The 27,112-nt window shown below is 40.9% G+C and overlaps 2 protein-coding genes across 2 annotated transcripts; both read left to right on the top strand.

The window, feature by feature from the left end:
- The first annotated feature begins 3,207 nt into the window (after positions 1-3,207).
- fhl5 (four and a half LIM domains 5) lies at positions 3,208-5,373 on the top strand. The gene is made up of 6 exons (XM_004540331.4): positions 3,208-3,302; positions 3,499-3,678; positions 3,851-4,025; positions 4,439-4,608; positions 4,783-4,969; positions 5,087-5,373. Exons 2-6 carry the CDS (start codon positions 3,517-3,519, stop codon positions 5,236-5,238), a joined length of 846 nt encoding a protein of 281 aa, XP_004540388.1. The 5' UTR covers positions 3,208-3,302; positions 3,499-3,516; the 3' UTR covers positions 5,239-5,373.
- Positions 5,374-6,207: 834 nt separating this feature from the next.
- Positions 6,208-11,997, top strand: si:ch211-266g18.9 (transforming growth factor-beta receptor-associated protein 1). The gene is made up of 11 exons (XM_004540861.3): positions 6,208-7,025; positions 7,183-7,377; positions 7,548-7,702; positions 8,265-8,347; positions 8,484-8,825; positions 8,995-9,052; positions 9,148-9,291; positions 10,124-10,258; positions 10,335-10,476; positions 10,565-10,986; positions 11,086-11,997. The coding sequence occupies exons 1-11, from the start codon at positions 6,341-6,343 to the stop codon at positions 11,227-11,229; spliced, it is 2,505 nt and encodes an 834-aa protein (XP_004540918.3). The 5' UTR covers positions 6,208-6,340; the 3' UTR covers positions 11,230-11,997.
- Positions 11,998-27,112: the final 15,115 nt, after the last annotated feature.

The raw sequence follows: 27,112 nt of genomic DNA, 5'->3' as shown, positions 1-27,112 counted from the left end.
AAACACAGAAAACTGAAAATGTTTAATCTGAGAATTTCTCCATAAGATTCTCCCAGAATATTTTGATGATATTATGCAGTCTAGACGATAACTGTTATGTTAGATGTAGTTTTTTGTAGACTGGTGAACCTCTGCCCACTTTTGAAAAACTATGCCTCTCTAAGATACCCAATACCAACACCCAAAACCAACACTGATGTGTTGCCAATTAACCTAATTAGTTCCAAAATTTCCCACCAGCTATTTTTTTAAACATTTAAATTCCTACCACACTAATGAGTGTGTGGGTTTTTTTTTTATAATTGTCTAAGAATCTGAAGCATGTTTACATTACACTTGTTTATTTATGCTTCACTGCTTGTCTTTCAGTAAGCATGAAGCTACCATTACAGGACGGTGTTGCCGAACACAGAAGAAAGAAGAGAAGCTTTCTAGAAGGCATGTTAGAATTTAAATACTTCCAAATGCCTACAAAAATTCTAACATTCAGCACTACACTGTCATTCGAAGTGAAACGCTAACTTTACCTACAGCTGATCCAAATACCACAAAATAAGGCAAGTCACCAGAGAACATTTCAGTGGGTTGTATCAAAGTCCTTCTTCTACAAAGTCTCCGGCTCTACATGCCTAAGAGGTGACAATTCTGTCTCCTCTTTAGTAATGCGATCAGATTTCTGGCTCTGTAGCACATCTTGTCACTTGCTCATACCATGACTCACTTTGGTGAGAACTAGAGTGTGGATTGAGGAGCAGAGTTGGTGAAGGCATTACCCCGGCATTCACGGGGCCTCCCTGAAGGGGTGTAATGTTTTGTGAGATTGTAGACTTAGTAGATTGTATCTTCCTCCCCCCAGCGACCCCCCAGTGTGGCTATCCTGTTCAGTTAGAAATATTGTGTTGAAAGCAGACTCTCCACATGGCAGAAAAGCACAGAGGCCTGCTCAAAGGGCAGCTTTCTGTGAGTCCACTTATTAACTACTGGGGCAGCTCCTCATCTCAATCTAATGGATCCCACTTATGCTGTCATCACCATGCCAACCAGCTGTCAGCTTTGGTGCAGTGAGGCTTTTGTGCTTCAGAGAGATGCAACTGTGTCGTGTTGATCTGTCTCAGTCTACAACAAGTCACCACCTCAAAGGAGCCACCAAAGTAAATGCTTCTCTTCTTCTCTGCGATCATTTGATTATTGTAAAGCCTGAATACATTAAGATAAGAGGACACCTGAGTCCAGGTCAAATAAAGGCCTATTTATTGGGGCTTGACAGGCCACATAAGAAATCTGTTGGCAGTTGCCCACTTGCTGACTTCAGAGGATTATGCGGGCAAAAAGGAATATGCAAGATCAGCAAGCTCTTTGCTTGGCAGAGTTGGCGCTGTCTGCTCTAGAAGTTAATAATCCAAGAGACAACAACCAGCACCTGCTTCCCATCAGATACAAATCAAAGCCACGATAATAAAATCACAACCATGCCTGCACAGATTATCAGATAGAGCTGCAATAAACAATAATCTCCGCTTTAATATCCAATGAATAACACTGGCGGTTGACATGCAATTTATTTCTCATGGTTTTCGTATTATGGCAACACACTCAGGGAGAGGAGTAAGAGTTTTTGTTTGGTGGAGAATATAGGTCACCTCCTCCCTGCCTGCGTGTCACATGACGACAGACATACAGAGAAGCAATGCAACAAAGATTAGAAGCTTTCGCAAGGCAGTGGCCGCACTGGTCCTACAGTTGGGTTGCTTGGTTTGTTTACATTTTGTGTGGCTTTTTGATTTGCAGCCACTGCTACTGTATGAAGAGCAGCGGGAGACAAGGATTCAATACAGTGATAACTTAATCCAGAGCACCAGACAATTTGGTGTAATCCAGTGGATCTGCTTAGAATTAAGAAGAACCTGAAGGATGCTATGACTTGAAATCAGAAATATATATACATATTTAAATGTATTACAAAAAACCTGCCTGAATTACTGACATGAAATTGATATTTTGTGCTTAAAGCCTAACATAACACATATAGCGTAGGTAAAAAAAAATAGCATGGTGTTACATTATCCCTCAGAGGTTTGTAGATACCGCCTACATACACTGCAAAACCATGTACCAGCATCATCTGCTGATCCCAAAATGGATTTAGTACCAGAGTGTAATTCTAGATGAATTTCTTCACAAGGAGTGCTACTGGAGTTAATGTAGGGAGAAGACAAAGGGGAATAGAGTTCATCTACACAAAACTGCATTCCTGTCAGCCTCATCACTGTCACTGACCTTCCTGTGTGTGTGTGTGTGTGTGTGTGTGTGTGTGTGTGTGTGTGTGTGTGTGTGTGTGTGTGTGTGAGGGATTAAACCAGTGGGTCGGGCTGGTGGTCTTCCCAGGCTATTTTTATGAAGATGTCTGCTCCCCTGATCCTTTGGAAAACTGATCGGAGCATATGTTCCATGATTCAAATACAATTAGTCAACCGTCAATCAAAGACGTAGGTGAATTTAAATGTTTAAACGGGTAGGAAAGAACGAGAGGAGTAACAAGAGTATCGCTATTAGCAGGATGGTCACCATTTAAACTGTCATTACTGCTCCTCCTCTCTTATTTTGCTGGGGATGGATTGAAGGCCCACAAGCACGCAGCTTCACCCTTCTGAAGTGCTGCCAAGGTGCTCTCAATAGCCACTGAGAGGTCCTGGCAATATAGTTCAGTACCTGGCAGTCACAAAGCTGCTGGCACCTACTTCTCATAAGCCATCTGCAACTGCTTGTGTGTGTAGGAGGCACTGACAAAGGCCACAAGTGTGTCCAGACATGTTACAGCATCCAAATGACTAACTATCTCTGCTGTGGTACCACTGTCCAAGCTGATAATAGTGTGTAGAAAAGATTTAACATTTTCAAGCTCAAATCTTCTCTTTTAATGTACTGTCTGTATACATGTGAAACTGATTTGGAAGCCTTACATTATTTATATGGTGGTCAGTCATGTTTCCCAACAGTAATCTTCTTGTGCTAAAGTTGCAAATCTCTGCTTTTTTGCATTCGGGGGATGAGACAACAAAGAATAAATCAGTCCAAAGGCTTAGAGATCAGCACACCATCAACTCCCTTAAAAGGTGCAGAACGATGCAGTGAAGTATGCCCATTCTCCCCGGAGATCACTGCTAATAAGAGGGCCTGTATTTATAGAAGAGCCCCCCTAGTGGATACCCCATAATCCTGCCTGACCCCTTTTCATCCCTGCCCCATCCCTGTGCCTCTGCAGTCTCTGGCTTCAGTCTCATCCTCACCCTGAATCAACTGAGGTAGAGAACTCTTTAATACAACACTGTTGTTTTTTTCCCCTTTAAATTATTTTTGAAAGAAGGGGAAATTGCTTGTCCTCTTTACTTGCTTGATGAGAAAGAGGATAAATTGCCTGGACTATTATTACTTTTCCCTATCTCTCCTGTTCTTCCTTATTGTTCATTTTTTTATCCTTCTGCTCTCTTTGACCTGCAGCTAAGAAAAGCAAATAAGATGCCCACCAGCGAGCGTTTAGACTGCCATTACTGCAAAGACTCCCTGCTGGGGAAGAAGTACATAATGAAAGATGACACGCAGTACTGCACTAAGTGCTACGAGAACTTGTTCGCTAACAACTGCGAGGCATGCTCCTTACCAATCGGCTGTAACTGCAAGGTAAGGAAGCAACAGTGTAGACAGTGAGAATAGTGTAGTGCGAGATGAGAATGTGAGGTTAGTGGTTTGAGTCTGTAGATGAGAAATGTGGAAGGATTTCAGTTTTAGAGCTGTTAAATGAACCATTAGCCTTACAGAACATCAATAATAATCACATGCAAAATATTTGCAGGATCTCTCCTATAAGGATCGTCACTGGCACGAGCAGTGCTTCAAGTGTGGCAAGTGCAGCCGCTCTCTAGTGGAAAAGGCCTTTGCCGCCAAGGATGATTTGTTGCTCTGCACTGAGTGCCATGCACAGGATTACTCCTCCAAGTGTACCACCTGCAAGAAAACCATCATGCCAGGTACATGCAGTGATGATGGTACTGGATAATGTCACCTGAAAGCTAGATCATAATATAGTGTTAAATATATATTCAGAGGTTATGGCTAAAATTTAAGGATAAGGCAGCAATGAATTGGTGAAACCTCTTAAAGTATCGACTTTGAAGCTACAATGAACAAAAAGATATGCCTGGGAAAATCTAAATTCAACAAGTTTTTATTACACACATTTATTACACACATTTATTTCTTATTGGGGGAAAAAAAGAGTTCAAAAGACTAGAATTTCTTCCTTTGCCTAAAATTCTTTCCAAGATTATTTCAGTTGCATCATCCCCTCCCTGCAGACAAAGCAGGCCAGCTTTGGGCCGCGGTGTGTTTCTGTCATAGAGGGACCATATGCTGACTAAGCTGCTCTCGTCCCGTGTGCCAGGTTCCCGCAAAATGGAATACAAGGGGAACAGCTGGCATGAGACCTGCTTCCTGTGTCACCGCTGCCAGCAGCCAATAGGAACCAAGTCCTTCATCCCTAAAGACACCGGTTACTTCTGTGTGGCCTGCTTCGAGAAGCAGTTTGCATACCAGTGCTCCGCTTGTAAGAAGGTAGGGTTACAGCTGAGTGGATTACGTGTATTGAGTGCTACAGTAAATCCCCCTGACTCTGGCATTTTTGTGTTAGTCACACTGCAGGGAGGAGAATAAAGAGAAGAAATGGGAATAGCACTGTATGTCTCTTTTTGCTAAGCGCTCTATTTCTCTTGCTTGTGCTTCTTCTAGGCCATCACAACAGGTGGGGTGACCTACCAAGAGAAGCCCTGGCACCGCGAGTGTTTTCTGTGCATTGGATGCAGAAAGCAGCTGTCAGGCCAGCGCTTCACCACCAGAGAAAATTACCCCTACTGCCTGGAGTGCTTCAGCAACCTATACGCAAAGAAGTGTGTGGGCTGCACCAAGCCCATTACTAGTGAGTTTTCATTCTACTCACATTTAAGCTTTTAAGTTTGTGTTGTCGAGGGAGTGTTAGCAACACAAGGTGATGATTTTACATTGACATAAATGCATGGCTCTCTGATGCATGCAGGTCTGGCAGGAGCCAAGTACATCTCCTTTGAGGAACGCCAGTGGCACAGTGAGTGTTTCACCTGCATGCAGTGCTCTGTGTCACTGGTGGGGCGTGGCTTCCTCACCCAGCGTGACAACATTTTGTGCACTGACTGCGGGAGGGACAAATGACCTTTACATGCCAGGATCACAGCTCTACCCAAATGACAACAACGCCTGCTGTCTGATAGAAATACTGTGGATCTACGAAAGTCTCGCACAAGAATGCCTTGCACATAAAAAGCCTTCAAGTGTCATTATTTTAGTGTGTTTTTTTTTTTTTTAAAAAGAAGACATTATCTCTTGTATGTCACTCACACACACCCACACACAGATTTTAAAGTTAATCTGGCATGTATGTTTTTCTTGATGACAAAGCAATCATTAGCTGTCTGATGCAGTTTATTGTACATCTGTTGTGCCTAGATATAAACGTATCCACACTAAAGAAACAATAAATGATGCATGATTTTTGGATTTGCCTCAGGTGAAATATGTCTTGCCATATAGATCTTTTTTAGTACTGCTTTTGTTCATCTCATCATAACTTAATCTGCTCCGGGCCTTTTGTATATTTAACTCAAATTCCATAGTGAGGACAGAGGGCACAAAGTTCACTGTAACAGATATAGCTGCGGTGGTAGGTTTTTTTTCTGTTTTTATGACCACAGTGTCTTCTCTTAGTCATCCTTGGGGCAATCATCACTATAAAACAATTCCCCTTGCTGTGTTTCTGTTGCCTCTTGACCTCATCACACCCATCTCACGGACATTGTAAACAAACTCAAACAAACCACGATCAGCAGATCGCTTCTGCTTGTCCATTATCCACTGACCAAAGTGACCGCTTCAGCCCTACGCGCATACCAAGAACACAAGAAGCCGTAACTGTGGCCACCTCAAAAATATCCATCTTCTTCACCATGAACTTGTAAAAGTTGGTTTTCTTGGTGAGGCTGTTGGATGAGTTGTGTAAGTGTCCTCACATGGCAGGATGAGCGGTAAAAAATGCTGACATAGATTTCCTGTCAGGATATAGTCACATGGGGGGAGTTGTAACTTTTTTACACTTCATAAACTTGTAGAGGAATTAGAGGAAGGTTGGACAACAGAGAGGTAGGAACATCTTACTGTGTTTAGCTCTGATTTAAGCATATATCAGTGACTTTTGAAAGAACTCCTTTTTCTTCTGCTTGAACTGCATCCCATTATTCAACATTAATACTTTTTTGCAATGGCTTTTAGTGCCTTCAGACAAGCTCACATATATGAAAAACGAGCAGTCTCGAAAGAGGACAAATCCTGCATCCAGTGCCTTGAGTGCTATGACCAAAATGTTTACATAGGGACTAAAGATGCAACAGTCCAACACCTCATTCTGACAAGCAGCACAAATGGAGACAAGAGCCCTGGCCTGACCAAAATCAGAGAAGGTAGGGCAAGAAAACTAGGCTCAAGCAACTCTGTAAATCAACTGAGGGCAGTCCCACTTTTCAACCATCTGCTGGTCCTGTGGGACCGGAGCGTTACTGCCCTCAACATGTTTTCCTTAGAGCCTGTTCCTGCTCTGAAGAAGATCCAGCATGTGTCTTTGTTTGAGGTGTGCGACTCATTGCTCGCATCGGAGGGGACATGTGTGCAGATGGTGACGTCTTCCAGCCGCAGGAAAGTGCTCCGGATCCATGTGGTGGGAGTGGACAGGTGGGAGGTTGTAAAGGAAGTCTCTGTGCTCCAAGACCCTGTGGCCTTGGCGGTGGATGGTGCAACTCTGTGTCTTGCCACCAGTGACAGGTACCTCCTCTGTGATATTCAGACTGGCAACTGTGAGGAGCTCTTTCCTCATAATCACAGCAGGCAGCATGTTATCGTTACCTCACTGGGAGAAGGAGAATTCCTCTTGAATGGGCCCGAATTTTTAGGTAAGAGCTGCCAAAATATCCAACAGGCTTTACATTCATGTGCCATTATGCTTAGCTTCTAAAACAGCTCATTTCATATCACTCATAAGTCATTAATCCATCTAGCCAGAGGATATTTATTTTGCCAAGATATCATTTCTCCATTCTCATCCCTCAGGCATGTTTGTGATGAAGACAGGGATATGCCAGCGCCCTCCCCTTCAGTGGCCTCAGGAGGTGCTGGCAGCCGGGGCATGTTTCCCTTACGTCCTAAGCCTGCAGCCCGAACTGTTGTCTGTTTACAGCATGTTGGATCAGCAACGCAAACAGACTGTGAGTCTCACTGGAGCAAGGGGTCTACTTTCCACTTCAGGTAAATCCAGCGACATCAGTTTCTCATCTGATCCAGGTCAGATTAATCGCAAAGAGCCTGCTTTTGTTTTTAAAAGACGTAGTCATGTTTGTCTCAGTTTGCTCAGATATAGTCAGTCGTTCTTGCGCCTTCTGAGAGTTTCTAAAAACCAAAAGCAAATGTCCCCTCAGATGGTGTGTTAGTGTTCACAGAGAGAGACATTTTCAGCCTGAGCCTGGTGCCATTCGAAGAGCAGATCCAGGCACTTGTAAGGCACCAAAGGGTTGAGGAGGCCTTATTGCTGCTGGAAGGGGCTCAAAGCCGTCATCCACTTGACTCATACAAGGTGAAACAGAATTTATAGGCACACTGAAGGATGCAAACTCACATCACACTGATTTTAAAATATAGCTTTGGCGTTATCAGGTAGCCTCCAAATCTTTTACTTTTGCTGCCTGCTTGTGTGCTGCTGTAGCTCCGGCTGCTTTGTACAATCATATTGACTTTCAGATTCATGCATTACAAACCCAACTAGCAATGCATAATATGGTTTGAATTTACCATTGATCAGACTGTCAAAGCATAGACTTGTTACCTTACAGAGAGTATACGCAGGTATATTCGATATCGATGAATGCAACTGAAGGCAGCAGATGGCGTTTGACTTTTAGCGTAATCTGTGCCACATCTCAGCTTACAGGTTAAAGATGAAGAGGCTAATTAACACAATCATGAATCATAGACATTTCCCATTTTTCTGCTACTTGTTTTTCTTGAAGTGTAACATTTTAGCCTCAAGAGAGTCACAGTGTCTTCTGCCTCAGTTATTTCAGTTCACATATTGGTGCGTTAAATATGCTCATACAATATGTGCCTGGTTTAAAAATAAGACTATTTTCCCCTCGCAGGAGCTACAGAAGGCCATCACTTGCCTGGCTGGATTTGCTCATTTTTACCAGGAGGGTTTTTCCCAAGCCAAAGATCTATTCATGTGAGACCAAACTCCCTCTCCCATAACAAAACACTCCAAAATACATGCTAAATAAATCTCAGAACACTGCTTTAAAGATGTGTACTTTCTGCTTCTTCCATATGTAAAAATGTATACTTATTACCCACTTGAACAGTAAAGGTGAGCTGGACCCGAGAGAAATCATCCGCCTCTACCCGGATATGTGTCTCAGCGAGGACTTTCAATCTCATCTTGATCAAATAAACAAGGGCAGAGATCTCCAGGTGCTCAAGAAGGAGGACAGAAACAAATTTCATCATTACCTGGCCTTCCTGGGAGATTTTCTCAGAGCAGTAAGGGGGACAGAGAGAGGCCTGAAGTGCAGTAAGGAAGTGGACAGCACCCTCCTGAGACTGTATGTAGAAATGAACGATGATGAAAAACTCCAACAGCTTGTTGCTTTTCCCAGTAAGTGTAGTCTGGACCTCTGTGTCCCTGTTCTGGAGCAACACCACAGGTGAAAATGAATCATTATTAGTTATACAAATGATCTGAAATCACACCTATAAATCTGAATATTTTGCTTAGGACACAACCATGCTTTTGATTTTAGATTATTTATTTCAGATAATTTACTTTTTGAGAATCGTTTTGACTTCTTTTCTTTTTTTCTTTGTCTTTTACAGATTTTTTGCTTTAGGTTCCCTCTACGAAAGCCACGGGCTGCACACTGATGCAGTAAAGGTACACCCCCCCCCCCAATCCAAAAAAACATCACATATGTTCACACAAACTTGATGTATGAAAGCAGTGTATTTTAACTGGTTGTATTCTTCCAGACTTGGGTGAAGATTACAGATGGCTTGTGTAAAGATTCTTCCTGCTCAGATGTATATGGACACATCGTGGCGACTCTCAGTCAGCTCAGAGACAAAGACACCGTGTGGGCATTTGCAGATTGGACTTTACAAAGAAACCAAGAGGTGCCTTTTTCATTTTTCACACTCACTACCAAACTGCAGAGGGCAGAGTTGTACAATACAACTATGTATTGCAGACATAGAAAAGTGACAAATTAAAGGAAAATCTGAATTGCTTTGTCTGATTGGTGGAATGGCTTCTTCCAGGACGTTGATACCCTCATCTGCAGTAGAGTCACTCAATGGTTAAATACATATGAAACTGTCTGAATCACCTGCAGTGACCTTTAAGGTTTGGTAGTGCATTGAACCACTATCATCAAAACACCAAATGAGGGGTTATCTTTAGAAAGAATCATATTCCATCCCTCCATCAGAGTCTGAGAAATGCTAAATAAATAAATGGTAAAGTGCATTAAAGCTGCTAAAGTGATTCATGGTCCCACTCCCATGCTTTACTAAGAAACAGTGAGGTGTTTTTTTTCCCTTTAATCTGTCTCTGGTCTACATAAACCATATACTGTATATGTGGACATCAACCAGTGATTTATGTACTCCTGTTTTGAAGCCTTGAGCTGATCATTTTGGCTGTCATCGTCTTGTTTTAAAGAAACTGAAGTTGATGACGGGTGTGGCAGATATGATTGAAAAACCAAGGGCCACTTTGTGCTCATATGGTAGCAATTTGTCAAACATAAAGTCAGTGGCAGAGCCAGAGGTTTTTTTATGTTTAAATTCTTGTTTTAAATGCCGATAAATCCCATAAGATTATTGGAATATAAATGTATCTGTGACTGTATACGTCAACAGCTCTAAATGGCACCACCTTTTTTGTAGAAATTGCCTTATAAACCAATTTGTAGTGATTAAATACATTTTACTTTATTTGATAAAGACAGGTGTGCAGATTTTCATCAAGCGCCCACCAGATGGTCAATTTGAAACACAAGATGTCCTCACATTCTTGGAGACGTTTCCACTGGCATTGATTTTCTATCTTGAGTACTTAATCCATGATTTAAATAGCGAGGTGGGTACACCAACAGCTCCTTAATCTAATAACCTAAATTAAATGCGCAGACATGATTGATGTAATCTGCCCCCAGGAAGAGAGCCATCACAACTGTCTGGCCCTGGCATATGTTACTCAGATGCTGCAAAAGGAAGATGAAAGAGTGAGGGTGACCAGAGGGAAGCTGCAGCAGCTGCTATGGGAGTCCAAATTCTATAACATCTCCACAGTGTATGGTGTGTGAATTAGTTTGCGTATTAAAATAAATCATTGTGGAATTAGCAGCAAGTTAAAGTAAACGTCATGATTTTTAACTCATTGCAGACAGAGTAAAGTCAACAACCCTACACCCAGAAAAGGCCATTCTCCTTGGTAGGTCTGGTGAACACTACCAAGCACTGCAGATGCTTGTACATGAGGAGAAAGACCTCCAGGCTGCAGAGGCCTACTGCTGCAGGGCAGCCCAGGACCAGGACTCACAATTCAGGGAGGTCCTCCTGCTCACTCTTCTCCAAATCTACCTGAGCTCCAAGGATCTCACAGGCGCAGCTGTGGATCTTCTTAACAGCCAACCTCATGTTTTTGCACTGGAGAAGGTACTCCAGCTCCTTCCTGAGTCCTGGTCTGTTCAACTGGTCTCTCAGTTTTTAGTCGTATCCCTCAGGGAAACCTTCCACCAGAGGCAGATGGTGAGATTGCAACAGGCTTTGGCCCAGGCGGAACTCCTGAGGCACAAGGTCACTTGGGTGAGTTTAATGATACAGTTCACATTTTTACTGCAGTGAACACTGAATTTCTCCTTTTTCTTTATGAGCCCTGTTGCACTTTTACTCTCTCGTCTGCAGATGCAGGTCTCAAAAACAAAGTTCAGAGTGGACAAGGAGCAGAAATGTAGAGTTTGCCAGAGAGAACTTACAGAACCACACTTTGTCCGTAACCTGCGAGGTGAGGTGGTGCACATAAGCTGCATGGGCTACTCTGCATTATAACAACAGACTTTTTTTTCTCACAGGACTTTTAAGAATCTCATTCATTTTTTACATTTCTGCTTCCAACCTGATGATTGGTCTGATCATAGAGCCAGACTCTACCAGAATCAAAGTCAAGGACAACTTTGCTACTAAGATTTAAAAAAAAATGTTTAAACAAAGGGATTCAAACTGGAAAAGAACAAGCAATGCAGTTTTTGCAGGCAACCATTTTTAGACAGATTGTAGACATCAAGAGCAATAAAGTCAGTTGAGAAAAACCCTCAGGGGTGTATATTCACTGATCAGACAGTGGTATTTTACATGGAAACCACCTGTGGTCACCCTGATGACCAGAAGGAATATGGCCGTCCTCCACTGCTGTATATATACATCCCTGCCATCATGGTTTCCACTGTGTATATTTGTGTACACAGAGCTGGAAATAGACAGTCAACAACCGAGAGGCTGCACGTGAGAGACTTTTTTTATTCAGCACAAGCATTAATAAACGTTTATTACACCCTGAAATAGAAATCACAATTGCAGGTTTAAAACTGGAACGTAAACACTGTGGTCAAAGTTTTGAGTCACTTTAATTTAATAAACTAATTTTACGAGCAAGCAAATGACATGTCTGCACCATCTATAGAATATTTTTTCCCCAGCATCATTCCTGTATCATTAGAGAGCTTCCAAAAACTATCACACAAACTCCAGTGCGTCCACATGTACAGCATGGAAATCATCTGAACACTTAAACATATATCATTAAAGTCATAAAGTATTTGTCTGTTTGTGCTGTAATTTTGTCATTAAGGCTAACCATAGCAATTTCTTTATTCTGATGCATTTTGAGATAAGCGCTCAGGAGACGCCTAAAGCAGCAGCACTAACTCGGGCATGTGGTTGGACTGCTTAAGGTTTCAGCTGGAGCTGAGTGACTAATTGTAGTACAGATAAATGGGGAGGGGGGTGGGGGGGATTTCGTTGTTCTCACTGCAGGTCTTAAAGTTCATTTGATGTTCCACAATGTTGGTCTTAAGAAGCGTTTTGGGAGCGTAGCTAGGATTAAAGGCTACACGAATAATACACTTGACTTAAGCTTTAACTTGAAAAGTGTCACCCTGGATGGATATATTTAACTTCAGGCTCTTATAAAAATGACGTGACTCACAAGACCCCAAAAAACTGTATTTTTAACTTCTTGCTTTCATGTGGATGCAGGAAAATTGCCACATCTCCTCTATCGGCTCCTTATAATTTTAACAATCTGCGCATTTAGTTTTATATCATAAGCAATCTTGGATGGACAGCTGAAAGATATGAGTGTCCCCCCTCCCTTGATTCTTACTTGTTCCTCTCAGCTTATATAGACAGACAGGGAGGGCTGCTTCCATGTCATTGGCTGATCTTTGGGTTGTGCTGATGACCAGTAACCACTGGGTGGATCTGGGCCCGTGATTACGTCCACTTCTTTCCTTCTCACGGATATCCTCAGGGACCGTTAATGCTGTTTTGAGCACTTGTGGTGATGCTGTACCTCAAAAAATGTTTTTCCCACTTTGATTGTGTTGACCAATAGCCATAAGTAACCACAAGGTAAAAATACACAGGTACAAGTATGAATACGTCTTCTTCCACATAAACTAAGGCTGCAGAAAGAACATTTTGTGCATTAAAATGAGTTAAATTATTGTAATATTTCCAATTTGGTGCAAGCCTGGATCGTCCAGGATGGCACTGATGATCATTTTACATAAAAGAGGAATGGATTGGATGCAAACATCAGCAGTTATGGAGGAAAGAGTGGTAGGCATCCAGACGTTGGTCTCCCATTATAAATATCCATGTCACCACAAAGTCAGCACGAGAGAGGAAAACAGGAACATTTTCTGCTTTTGCTTTTCTAAATTTAAGGAGGAAAAGAACTGTCTGATGTCTGGATTTTTGCATGTAGCTGTGTACATTGTTTTGGACTTTTTCTCTCCAACACTGTTTTTAGAAAATTAAAAATATACTTGACATTGTTTTGCCCCCTTGCTATATGAGAATCCTATGTTAAGGTGACAAAAAAAACCCTTTAAAAAATGTCTGTCCTCACACACGAAGTTTGAGGTCACGCAAAAAATGTAGCATATGACATAAATATTAATCAGAAATGTTGAAACTGACAGTAATTAAAGAGATCGTTCTTCATAAACCATTTAAGAATTTGCGCAGACATACACAGGCCCATTTTCAGAAGTCGTCACGCCAAAAACTGCTGATTAAAGACGCAATAAATTCTGCTAGCGGAGCATCTGGTGCACCATTCTGTTTGAGTTTAATCATAGTCTCAATGTATCTCAAAAGAAGGGGAAACTGCCAAAGGTTTTCACACAACAATATCAACCACTCTGCACACCAACACAATTGTGCCATAATGGGTACCATTTAATGAAACTGCCAGTTAAGGACCTGTGAGGCATCTCTGTCTCGACCTAGAGACTGATTTACTTACCCTCTGTCTCATTTGTGCAGCGGGGCCTCCCACTTTGTTCTTTTTTGGTAGGAGCCAAACTTTGCTGCTGTGTAACCTTGTAGGAGTATGAAATCCATCGTTTCAGAATAAAGTACTTTTTGGGGGGCGTTTTGATTATCCACTAGGCTGATGCTCCAGACACTCAACTAGCCAAACACATGATCAGTTTTAAGCTCTGCTAACATGACTAGAAAAGAGTTTAGCCTTTTATCGTGCTGAACTGCATTGCAGTTTGGCATTGGAACATAGGAGCATTACTTCTGCATTTATCTCTGTATGCCGTGATAAATGCTGATCTATTTATTTGATAAGTTCTGTATTTGCTTCCTAAGACTAATAATTTCTTTGAGTGATCTCGGTAGAAACTTACATAAATGACAATAAAAAGATTAAGCTGTTGTCTTAATACTAAATTAGTTACTTGTCCGCCCCTCACCCCAAACCAGTCATGGCAGTTGGCTGCCCTACGCTGAGCCTGGTTCTGCTGGGGGTCTCTTACTTTTAAGGGGTTTTTCCTTCCTACTGTTGCCAAGTGCTTGCTCATAGGGGGGTCTTCTGATTGCCGGGGATTTCTCTGTATTATAGTAGGGTTATACATTTACCTTACACTTTAAAGCGCCTTGAGGCAACTGAGCCCTTTGTCAGATTGGCCTCCTGTCTAGGGTGCACCCTGTCTCACACCCTATGAACCAAAATCAGAATACTTTATTAATCCCTGAGGAAATTATGTGGCCACAGTTGCTCCAAGACAGTAAGAACAGTAACTAAACTAAATTAAATAATACAATAAATAATACAACTAAATATATATGATTGAAATGGCAGCTGACAGGTTGATCCCTGAAGGATAAGTGGAATAAAATGGATGGATTGATGGAAACAACTGTTGTTGTAATATGTTGCTATATAATAAAAAGCTGAAATGAAGTGAATTGTTTATCCAGCTATCTATTTTCTTAATTACTTCAGTATTTAAGAAACTTAGTTGTTAATTACCTTAAAAGTTATGACGATATCTCTGTGTACTCCTCATTTTGGCAACACCTCTAAAAAGAGACTCTGTGGAACATTATATATTTAAAGTTATGAAAATTGCAGCAGGTACCTCACTTAACAAAGCCTCTGGGGAAAATGAATATACTGTGTTTCTCTATGTATCATGCATCATATTTATAGCCAAAACCACAAATTACTGTATCATGTCCCTTATGACGTATTTTTCAGGCTTGGTGGTTGACAAGAGACAAGGAGAATCTCAATTTGCAACCTTTTTGGTAGCAATAATGGTAAGGTAGCAGAAAACCTAAACGATTGCACTTAAAGTCCCATTTTAACCAGCAATACTAATTCTGTAGATATAGCTGAACAAGCATGGGAATAAACAGCCAAAGAGGATGATCAAAGCATAACTTTTTTTAACTCCTAAGGCAACACTCTCATTTTCATTGCGTGCTACCTTGGGGGTTTGGCAGAAAGCCACTGGGTTAAATGTGCAGGGGGGCCCACTGGAGACACTGAGAGCAGAGACAGTGACCACAAGCACCCACCCTGCCCTGCTGCTCCAAGGCATGGGTTATATGCATCATACTGTGTCATATAGAGAGTTTACAAGGTCCATGCTGTTTCTCTTTACCTCACTCAGCATTTAAGTATTTTTATAAGGGAGCTATGATATATCTCAATTTTGTTAATAACTTTCATAATAATCATGTTTGCTGCTAAACTCTGAGCTATTTGCCTCAAGATAATTAGTTTATCTAAGAACTAAATAAAAATATAAGCAACTGGTAAAGGGACTGCACCAATATTTTGCAGGGGTACAAAAATTGAGAGGGAACAGTGAGTTTATTATCATCATTATAATTATTATTTTAGGGAAAATGGGGAAGAACTGAATGTGTTTTATATATCAAACACCTGCATTCTGCATGCATACTTTTGAGTCCATAAGCAATTTAAGCTCACCCACTTTTATACGCCCACCATTAACTAAAGCAAACCACCATGTAAAATGTAAACAAATATTTTGTTCTTTATACAACCAGGTGATACAGAGCAAATATGCAGTACTATGTCTTGAACCATTCCTCATTTCTTCTTATTTTGTTTCCAATGACCATTTTCAGATGAATGTTTTTATTTTTTTTTATTTGTTTCTTTTGTTGTTGTTGTTTTCTTTTGTTTGTATTCCCATTTCTCTAGTTGAGTCTGAAAAATCCCAATGATGATATAGTTTGATAGACATAAAACAGTTTTTGCAGCAACAAGGTGATTCCAAAAGAGCTATTAGCCGAAAACTTATCTCAGCATTGAATGCAGTGTGACCTTAAAAAAATCTCAAGACACTGAACAGTGTCTGAAAGTCATCACTTAGAAATAGGCCTTTTCTTGACACGGGATGTGAGAGATACATCTGGCTTTTCAATTGATCCACCTACTGAAGCTTCATCAGAAATGGTTTGGAGAGTGGCTGTCAAGAAGCCATTTTTAATGAATGGAAAGAGGGTGAAAAGGCCGAGGTATTACAAATTTAATAAGAACTGGACTGAAAATCAGGGCGAAACAAGTCTTATGCAGTGACGAATTGAAATTTGACATTGTCATCGACATCTACGGATGAGGTCAGACACGTGCAATAGTGAGCGTCACAGCCATCTGTAAAACACAGTGGAGACTCTGTCATGGTTTAGCTCTGCATTCAGCCAGTTTCTTGACAGATAGATGGGAAAATTAATGCAGAAAAGGAGCATCAGGCTTTCTTCCACAATGTAAAACCGTGTGGAAAGCGTCTGATTGGCAACAGCTTCTACAGACAACGCTCCCAAGCACACTGCCAATGCAGTACAAACATACTTAGACAGAAAACACGCAGTGGAACATTATCAGTCAGGACTGGCCTCCCCAGGGCCTGGACCTCAATAATATGGAAGCACCGTGGGATTATCCTGACAGAAAACTGATAAGATCAAAAGAAGAGCTTGGAGATAAGTAATTCTCCAGAATTTCTTTAAGCTCTCGTTTTGGTCTCCACCAGCTGCTGAGGGGATGGTCTGGCTCTCATGGTGCAAACTGTCATTTCATGCATCAAAACTATTAATAATACTTTGAAGCCTTGCTTGTGGATATTGCTGCAAATAAAAAATAACATATAAACGAGTAAAACATTTGGTTAAACACTTCAGCAAATCAGTTTCATGGTCTGCTTTAAACTGCTTTGCCCCTATAACATAAATGTAAATCAACAAAGACAAGATAAAAACATAAAGATATCTTTCAATCCACCTTCCCACCCCACTTTCAAATAAACAGAAAGCCTTTTCAAACACTTCTTTCATTAACCTGAAGTCAGCCATAAATAGATAAATTCCGAAACAACTTAATTGGCATTAACTTAATGATGTGCACTTTGCGAGCCTAATGGCTCAATTTTGGATGAAGAATGAGAGTTGGGTTTGGAAAGTGTAAGCTGTTTGGCAGCTGCATGTGTTTACACTGCTCTTTTCTAATGAGAGAACTTCAGGTGGAGAGTTAAGTACTCAGCTCATGGGGTCAAGCTGTGCCCTTCCACCTGGTTTGTGGAATTTAGAAGCTCGTGTCTCACATCCAGGTCTATCAACTTTCATGTGTGGCCAGTTTGGCGCTCTGGGAACAGAGGCAAAAGGATCTGCTGAGTACTCTAAAAGCTGGCGAGAAACTGCAGTTTGGGCCAACTGCTTTATTGTTAAAAACTGAGTCATATAAATTAACTTTATCACATATAAGCTGAACAAGCTGGAGGTGATCAATTTAGTCCCACAAAAATGGCCTTTACTGTGTGAAAGAAACATAATTAAAGCCCTCAACAAAAGAGGGGACGTGCATACTGCACCAAATTAAAGATTTATCTGTGAGAGTGTGCCTTATGTGGTCTTTGACATTACTGATTACAGAGCACGTGCTACATCAAGTTACTGTTACTGTACCCTGGGAACGCTGAAACGTAAGGCCATACATAATTAGACAGTTAGCACCAATCCTCCCCTACATATAAACACTCCCTTCACCACAACAGATAGGCCAAGCAGTTAAAATTGTCCCAACAGCCCCAATATCGTCTCTTGGAGTCTGAAACACTCTGCCTGTGCTATCAAGGACTGAACTTACTGTAACCCACACAATAAAATCCCAAGGGGAGAATGAAATACAATACTCACCTCAAAAGACCTCATTTAATCGACTGAAAAGTCTCCACAGCGCTACAGCAGAAAAAAAACCCAGTGACCTATCATAAACTTATATTTAGCAATCAAAGCTCCAATCAGAGCACTGACAAATTAGGGGTATATTGTACTTAAGCATAGAATTACAATTCTATTTCTACAGATCGAACATCTCCGCAGGCATCGAGAGAAGGTTATTTCAAAGCTTTCATTAAGTCTTTCACGACCCAATTCTCTGCTGATGTGAAACAGCACAAAATCTCTGCAGTTTGTGGTCGCATGCACCAACACATACCCATACTTGAGAGTATTTCAAGAGTGACCAAGCATCACTTTGCATCTAAAAAAACGCAAAGAATTCTCAAAGAGTACAACATGTACTCAGACAAAAAATAAATAAATAAATAAACGCACACATAAAAAGTGTTTTTTTAAATCATTAATTTGGGTTGTAGTGTCCAATTTTCCTTTTCATTTAGTTGTTAACGTGACGTTTTCAGCAAACAGTAGCTTCTATTGTGTTATCAAAGTCTGCTTATTGGTCTTGGAAAGCAATATGCTTTTTAAAATGTGGTATAAATCAAATTTCACTTGAGCAGTTTTATTTCAGTCTAAAGCCAATGTGTTAAATAAAGATATTTAAAAAAAAATATTACAGAAGTGCCAACTTTTCTACATAATAACTTCACCTTACACAGTCTGAAATTGAGACGAACGTTCTGGGATGTTTATTTGCCTAATTTTAAAACTCAGTAAAGACCAGGTGATTTTTAAAAAATAACGTACTATACTGACAAGTAAAACCTTTCTTTTTGCCATGATTTTATCTATTACTCCACATAATGCAAAAACTAACTGGAACACTATTAATTTGAATACCAGAAATGTATTTATCCCTAATTTTTTTAGATTAGGGATTTGATTTTCTCAAAAAAGCAAAGACGCTAAATTATCTTAACTAATGCCTTATTTCATCACTACATTTTTAGGTGAACTTTTTAAAAGGTTTGTAGATTTAGTTACTTGAGTATAACACTACTTAATTACTTCCTTCAGCTTTTTCTGGTCTATCGTCTGGTCATCGATGTCCTCTGTCAGTGATGGATTATTTGGTGAATGATGTATCCACTATAGCTTTCAGCATCTGCTCAAACTCTGTGGGTCCAGATGTAAATCAAAGAGCGGCCGTCATTGCGGGAAAAGCACAGTGAATCACAGCATCCTAAATAAAGCTCTCTAGCTTTCCTTTGTCTAAACACCAAAACCAACTTTCAGCTCTATAACATAACATTGTGTATGCTTAACATGTTGCTTAACGAAGCAACAAAACCATGGCAACAGCCACTATTATATGTATGAGTAAACCAGAGCGGGCTTGTTGTTAAAGCCCATAAAATCTAGGGTAGTGCATTTGCACGCTGTGTTTATAACCTGTGGCATAAACTGCTTTATATATTTTCAACCCTTTGTCTTGAAACTTTAGTGAATGTTAGATTAGACGAGAAAAAAGCCAAACTGGTCTGTGTTGTATCGTCTAAGCTTCCTTCTTATGGCTTATGTTGAGTCGCCTAATCTTACATAGAGCACATGCACAGAGTGCCAACTCTGATTAATAATTGAATTATGAATTAAAGACACTGCTTACATTATTACAAAGTAATAGATACATCTTTTTTTAAATCTCAAATCATGAATAAAACCAGAAACCGCCAACTTTTAAAAAGAATACTTTGTGTGAATGATGAACAAACTGAGTTTTCTGTAGTGGCTGTGATTTGAAAAAGCTGAGCACACCTTCCAGCTAGGACCTGATTTGAAAATATTTTTGACAAATAGTCTGTGCACCTCTGTATGACTACACATAACAGTCTCTTTTCTTTATCCCCAGGTGATTACTGACATTTAGAGTCTATCGCTGCATTTCATCACAGGGCAGAAATCCCAAAATGTCTGTGGAAGCACATTTCAGCTCTCCCGCTCTATCTGCACAAGCAGAAGGGAAAAAACAGATTTTCATAGTCTGCAGCTTAAGCTAAGCTCTCAGTTGGCGGCTGATGTCAAACTGGTGCAGACTGACAGACTGGAGCGACTGGGCAGCTTTTAATTCTCAAAAAAAAACCCTGCTTATAATGTAAGGTTCTGGCACATTTCCGACCTTTAATTTGGAAGAGGGTGTTTCACAGTCATGAAACACTAAAGAGATAATGGCTAGTGAAAGTACAGCTTAGAGTAAATGCGTGTGTTGAGGTGTGGAATATAATTAGTCTAATTTCAATGAAGCAAACCGCTTGTCTGTGAGGTTACAGAGGGGATCAAACTCAACAGAGGGGTTTCGCACTGTGATAAAGTGAAAGTGAAGGGCTTTGAAATAAGAACACAAACATGAAACCTATCTCATTTAGGCTTTTAATCTGTCATTTCAGCAAGGAAAAGAGCAAATGTATGCAATTTTTGCATGACAAGGCGACAAAAGAGGCCAATCCAGTCATGAGAAATGCAATGTAATCACCGATAACAGACGTTTTCCAGTCACTCATAAATCACCCCTCACTTTTATGTCAAACATATAATGTATTTAGGCATACTGAAGTTCAAACTGAGCATCAGGACGGGGAGGAAAGGTGATTTAAGTGACTTTGAATGCTGGATGGTTGGTGGTGCTAGACAGGCTGGTTTTTAGCAACTAATCTACTGGGATTTGACCATGCAACTATCTTAAGGGTTTACAGAGAATGGTCCACAGAAAGGAAAATATCCAGTGAGCTGCAGTTCTCAGGAAAAATGTTGATGGGAGAGATAAAAGGAGGGCGGCCACACTGCTTCAAGCTGACAGGAAGGCAGTAACTCAAATAACGACTTGTTACAACCAAGGTATGCAGAAGAGCATCTCTGAATGCAAAACAAAAGCATAATGGAGTTTCAGTGGTGTGAGTGGGGGATATATTGTTGGCAAACGATGAGCATTTAAACACCATGGTCTACCTGAGCATTGTTGCTGACCATGCCCATTCCTTTGTGACCAGTGTGCCATCTTCTGATGGCTGCTGGAGCCTGCCACAAAGCTCAAATCATCTCAGAGTGGGTTCTTGAATTTAACAATGAGCTCAGTGTGTTTAAATGGCCTCCACAGTCACAAGTTCTCAATTCAATAGAGCACCTTTGGGATGTGGTAGAATGTTCTCATTATGGTTGAGTAGCTGACAAATCGGCAACAACAGTGTGTGATACTATCATCATGAACCGAATGGCCAGCAGGGATTGACCTCAGTTGTTAAAAAGAATTCTGATTGTATAGAAGTCTACAGGAAAGTAACTGCATGGTCCCAGCTGTTAGTTTTAAGACTCCTTCAATACAGCATCATACGTAAATTATTGTGCCACTGAGAGCAAACCAGACAATAAAGCAGGACAGGCTTTATGGTGTGGCTCCTCGATGACTGACAAATCACTACCAAATGAGCGTGCAGTGGTCTCAGGTTGTCAGTCAAATCCACCACCCACCACCTACTCATGGCATCGAGTTGCAAAACATCAAAACGGTGAAGGCCAAAATGCCAAATTAAAGGCTTCAAAACAACAAGCCCAAGAAACAGATGATCTCATGATGCCTTTGTTCATCTTTTATGACGACATCACTCTTATCGACTTGTTTCCAGTTTCAACAAACGCTGTAAAAACTTGGAAAAAGCTGTTCACACTGTTGTTCTGCATCAGACAGACAACGACATCTAATAACTCCTGAGCACAGGAAAGTATTGAGCAGAAATACTGTTAGTTTTTAGGAGTTAGCAGTAAGGCCAGAAACACTGCACTAAATAAAATGCTAATATTACACTGTATATTATGCAAAAATGCAAAAGTTTACTAATCATTACTGGCATTAATTTATTTAGGGTATGTTTAAAGTCTGTGCTTGAGCATAGCACAGATGCACACTGCGACTAGCTTTCTTTGGTGATCCTGTGAAATTAAGTACAGTATATACCAATATACCCCAAATTATTAGAAAGTAATCTGTGTTTATATAAATGCACAAATTGACCTTATAAAAACCAGTCAGACGGCTGAAAATAAAATAAACATTCACTGCCCGAGTACTTACCACCTAAAAATGGCCAGTTTTGGCACACTGAGTGACATGCACGTGGCAGCACAATCTGCTAGTGAGGGGGTTTTCCATTTACGGGAAAACATGTCTGATCAAATGTTCTATCCCTTTATTAGAAAGCCACTTGAGAAAGCTGTTGCCATCTAAATGCGACTGCAAGAGTTTCCAGACAGAGTCCACCTGTCTGTCTGGAATAAGATGGGTTTCAAACAGCAGCGGCAGCAACAACCACAGTTTTACTCAACCACATGCTGTTGCAAACCAGAAAGTGACTAGACCAATGTAAACACTGTAGCAGAAAAAGCGCAGCAGTATTAAGACTGTAATTCTCTCTTCCTTCACCACAGGACCTCAGACTTCCACATTTGGAGATTTTGTTTGAAATACAGAACCGTAAATAGCTGAGAAAAAGACAAATTGGAAAGTCTTTTAAGTCTTATGTGTCCCATTCAGCCGAGTTAGCAGTTCACCTTGTGCCACTTGACTGTCCAGCTCCAACTCACTGCCATAGAGGAAGACATATATTTACAGGGTTTAAGAGAAAAGCCCATAACCTTGGAAAATAGTATTTACAGTAGATGCATTATCCAGAAAAAAGATTATAGAAGAGATTAACAGAGGCTCTTTGTCGGGAAAGAAGGTCAGAAACCCAAAATAGTCATCAGGCCTGTCCTAGAAAGATTCTGCAGCAAGCTGTCATTGCAGTTAAAGCTATACATGCTGCAATTGAGGGAGAGAGCTGGAAGTGACATTATAATTATTACGTTAACAGGAAAGGAAAGTCTTACATGTGGATCGGGCCGGTTAACAGGTCTCCAGTCGTGGTCACTTAAGACAGCTGCAGTGTGCCTAAATTACAGAGCACAATGACTCACACTCTTTCTGTGTTTAAGACCACTTGGCTCTGCTCGCGAGGGGACAAGCCCTCACAGTGAACTCGACTCTCCAAAGCGAAACTGATGGTTCAACAAAATGACAAACTCCTTGTTCTGCTTTGCAATGCTGGATGTATTACTGGCTGTAGGAAAAATAAATCATCTAGACCCTCCAAGAAGATTATAAAATCCTGTTTCCTTAGCTTCAATCCGCTGGATGTCACAGAAGCTCGGCTACAAGTCCTCCCAGCAGGCACCTAAGGTTTAGTCACGCAAGTAAGAATTTTATGTACAAGCGCACAAAAAATGTTATATGCCTCTAAGTTCTAAGCGTGCATATTCCTTGTACAGCATCTTGAACTCCAAGTTACCTGCAAAGCATTTGGTGTTTCAACAGCTCATTTCATGTAAATTTGGGTCTAATAGCTCCTTTAAAGATGTACTAAACCATGTTTTTTGTCAGGAAAAAAAGTTTAAATTGCTTGTAATTTCACAGCATCATGCAGAACTGCAGACACGGGCACTACATCATACAATTCTGACTAAATGTGGACATTTAGTCAGAATTGTCTATTTTAGGCTACAAGTTCTCTTACAGTTTCACTACAGATTTGTTTTGTCTAAATGTCAGGGACGGTCTCACATGACCTGTGGTTAGGCAAGTTTAATGCACTATATTTTCCTTTATAGTAGGCGATCAAACGATACACTGAAGAAGAAATACCTCGGACCCTTGCTGTGTCAGACAGCTTTCCATTTCCACAGTCCCGGCCCATGTAAAGCTCTGGACAAACTCACTCAATACAAATGTTTTTGGATCCACCTTTGGCCCGTCTCTTCGAAATATTCTGCAAATATAAAGTCTGGTCCCAAAACCCCCTTAAACAAACACAATGAGACGCCAACTGCCAGCTTGTGTGTTCTCCTCCTGACTTATTCTGGGATGTTCTTGTGTTTGTGGATTACCAACAACAAACTCCAAAACATCTGCAGCGAGCCATTCGTCTGAATAACTGTTTTTCAAATAGCCAGCCAACTGAATACTTTCACATTGGTTTTTTATGGCAACGCTTCAGATTTTTGGTCACGTCTGAGTTCAGTTTACAAACCAGCTGCATATTTGTCGTTTTTATAATATTTTGCAGAGGTTAGTGTGTGTCTTTCATTACTGGTTTTTCTGATGTGTCAGTTTCCGTTTGGTGATCGGACTTTATTTTTTTCTTTTCCAATTACAAACAATAAAACTCAATAAAATAAACAAAGCACAATGACATAACTCGGATCCAATGCTGCACTGACTCAGAGCAACTAAGGGGGTGAAGCCGTTACAAAAGACTGTGTATAAAAAAACTGGAATAACCAGTTTAATAAGTTTGAGCCTACAGTACAAAACAATATAAAACTCATTTGCAAATCACTATCCAGTGTGCCCCCAGTCCTGGTCTCAAGCAAGGATAAATGGTGCTGCTGGCCAAGACGGTGATGGTGGAAACTATGCTACTGTTGGCCGAATACAGAGGAGGAGAAGAAGGGAAGGTATGTTGTAAGGCAGCATGAGGGAAGGAAAGGTAGGAGTATGTTAGTGAGAATAGAAACTTTAAATGTTGGGACGATAGAGCTGCCGGACAGAAGGAAAAGAGGAAGAACAGAAAACATTCAAGGATGTAGTGAAGGAACAGGAGAAGCTTGTGTGACAGAGGAGGATGCTGGGATAGGGTGAGATGGAAGCAGATGACCCGCTGTGGCGACCTCTAAAGGGAACAGTTGAATCCATCCATACATCACTCAGGTTCACCATGAGGCTGAAACCTATCCCTGCAGACACTGTGTCAGGTCAATACTTCATCACGAATCAACCAAACCAAATAACAAACTTAAACCTTATAAGGAGAAAACTCTGTGTGCACTATTATTTTTACTGCAACTATATTTTATAGAAAGTAGACAGCACACTATTGTTTGTTAGTGTTTTATAATGTGGACTCGTTCCCATTTAGACACAGTTAGGGTTACTGTTTCAGGCCCAGTCAAAGTATCAACCCACACAGGGTTCATCAGCCAGCAAAACAAACCTCAAAACCACAGCGATGGAGCCACGGCCCCGGCATTGTTCTGGACACGCTGTACATTAAACTCTAGCTAACTTCCTGTGGCTGTGTCTTTATATAAGGTTTGTGAATTGTGTGGGTGCTAACTCACAGGTTAGCCCCAACACTTATTTTGAGACAGACATGGCTCTTCCCAAATATAGTGTACAGAAACAACACTTGTCTTGTCTCTCCAGCGGTCATAATGGCGCAGTGCTAACAATCTGCTCCAGCAAGTGAGGTGACATTGTGTTGTGTAAACATGGTTCTTGGTTGTCACTCTGGATTTGAAGCACACAAAGTGTCATTCCCCCACCACACGTTCAACTCAGATGTGATTATGAACAGACAAGACAAATAAATAATAAATCCACCTCTGCTCCTCCTGCCATTCACAAGCACTTTCCTACACACACACACATACACACACTCTAACAGATTCTCTTGCATTCACTGATACAGACGGTGAAACCCTAAATTTTCACAGGCACGATGTAGCGGATTAGTCATTATCCTTAAATACAGGACTCTGCCACCTATGCTTAAGCGCTGAAAATCCCATTAAGGTCGTTTTATTTCGCTTTGATATCTTTAAATGATCCCACAGTAAACAGATAGTCTCAGCAGTCTGTCCTCTGTTTCACCGTTTGTTTGTTTCAATCCCCCAAAAAACAACCTCATGATAAAAACGATAACGAGCAAAGATCGCCTCCTCGCTTGAGGACACAACAAGCATGCGAAAAATATCTGTATGTTCTTATGACCTTTTTACCTTTGAAGTAAATTGGGTGCCCTGTAGCACCCCATAAACTGTCTGGCTGAGTACTCATTCAATTAGTTTCTGGCTGCTGCACTTCTGAAGGCCTGATTTCCTCTGCAAAACTAAAGAAAGCTGCCCGAAAATGACAGCTGAGTCAGACCTTTCTATAAGTAAACATACAGCATACTGAACTATGGAAACAGAAGCAATCAAATCAAGTAGCATTCGACTCGCTTCACTGGCAATAAGCAAGTCCTCATTTTCAGAAGTGCGTCTAGCACCAGCTTCAACAGCCAGAACGGCGATACCTTCACAAGCAGGCAGTGAGCACAAATTTCAAACTATTTCCAACTTATCGGCTTAATTACACAGCAAATGTAGTGTGTTTACGGGGGTAAAACACCCTAAAGTCAAAAGAATTTACGTTAGATTACCATGCGGTGTCTGGCTGAGGAAAGCTTTCATGTTAACACGTGCATGCGTTTACACCTGGCATCTGTCAAAGAACACCCAACAGGCGCTTTCTCATTCATCCCCCCAGTTTTTCTGCCTTTCTGGATTTCAAACTGGTGACCTCCCAGACACCAGCTCTCGTCTCTAAAGCTACCGCTGCCATTTTTCAGTTACTTTTACGCTTCCGGCACCATTTGGGTCCCTGTTTGTTTTCAGGACCCTATAATTTCCCCACCAATCACTCACATAGGCCCCTGTCAAGGCTGCCATTCATAAAGTTTAAAGTAGTTTTTAGTGGTCCGTGGAGTTTATTGAAACATTAAATTTGTATCCCAGCAGTGATGGTGTATCTTTAGCCTTTAACTCACGTGCTCGGCCCGGGCCCCCTTACATCAACCACCAATTATGTGCCTCTGCTGGGTGTGGGTTGAGCCTCGGCCAGAATGTCGAAGAAACCAAAAACATCGATTCCTAGGCAGTGGAGCGCACAGAAAGAGAAACAAAATGCGAAAAGCTTTCCCTCAAATACTGTTATCATTGCAGAGTACAGGCACAAACATCACCAGCATTGCCAGTAATGCTGTCCAGCTACTCTCTGGGGATTTTAGTGAAATCCACAGGCTGTTGTTAGATACGGATGAAGGCCTGAAGAACATGCAAGGCCTCAAAATGCCAGTTCATGTCCTCTGCAGAAGGGTCAGGCAAGAAACTTTGCCCTGTCATGGCTTCCCATGCTTGTTTTTATCCTTATTTCAGCCCATGTTTGTTTTGTGGGGCATATGAAGAATCTACAAAGAGTTATGCTCCAAAATAAGAGTTTCTGATTGGACACTAGCAGCAATAAAAAAAAGTATATATGAATCCCTGTGTTATGCAATAAAAAAGCATTGACATATGA

The sequence above is a fragment of the Maylandia zebra genome, linkage group LG19 (genome assembly GCF_041146795.1).
Source record: "Maylandia zebra isolate NMK-2024a linkage group LG19, Mzebra_GT3a, whole genome shotgun sequence".
NCBI classification, from domain to species: domain Eukaryota; kingdom Metazoa; phylum Chordata; class Actinopteri; order Cichliformes; family Cichlidae; genus Maylandia; species Maylandia zebra.
Note: the sequence above shows the minus strand (reverse complement) of the source record. Positions and strands in the feature narration are given on the sequence as shown.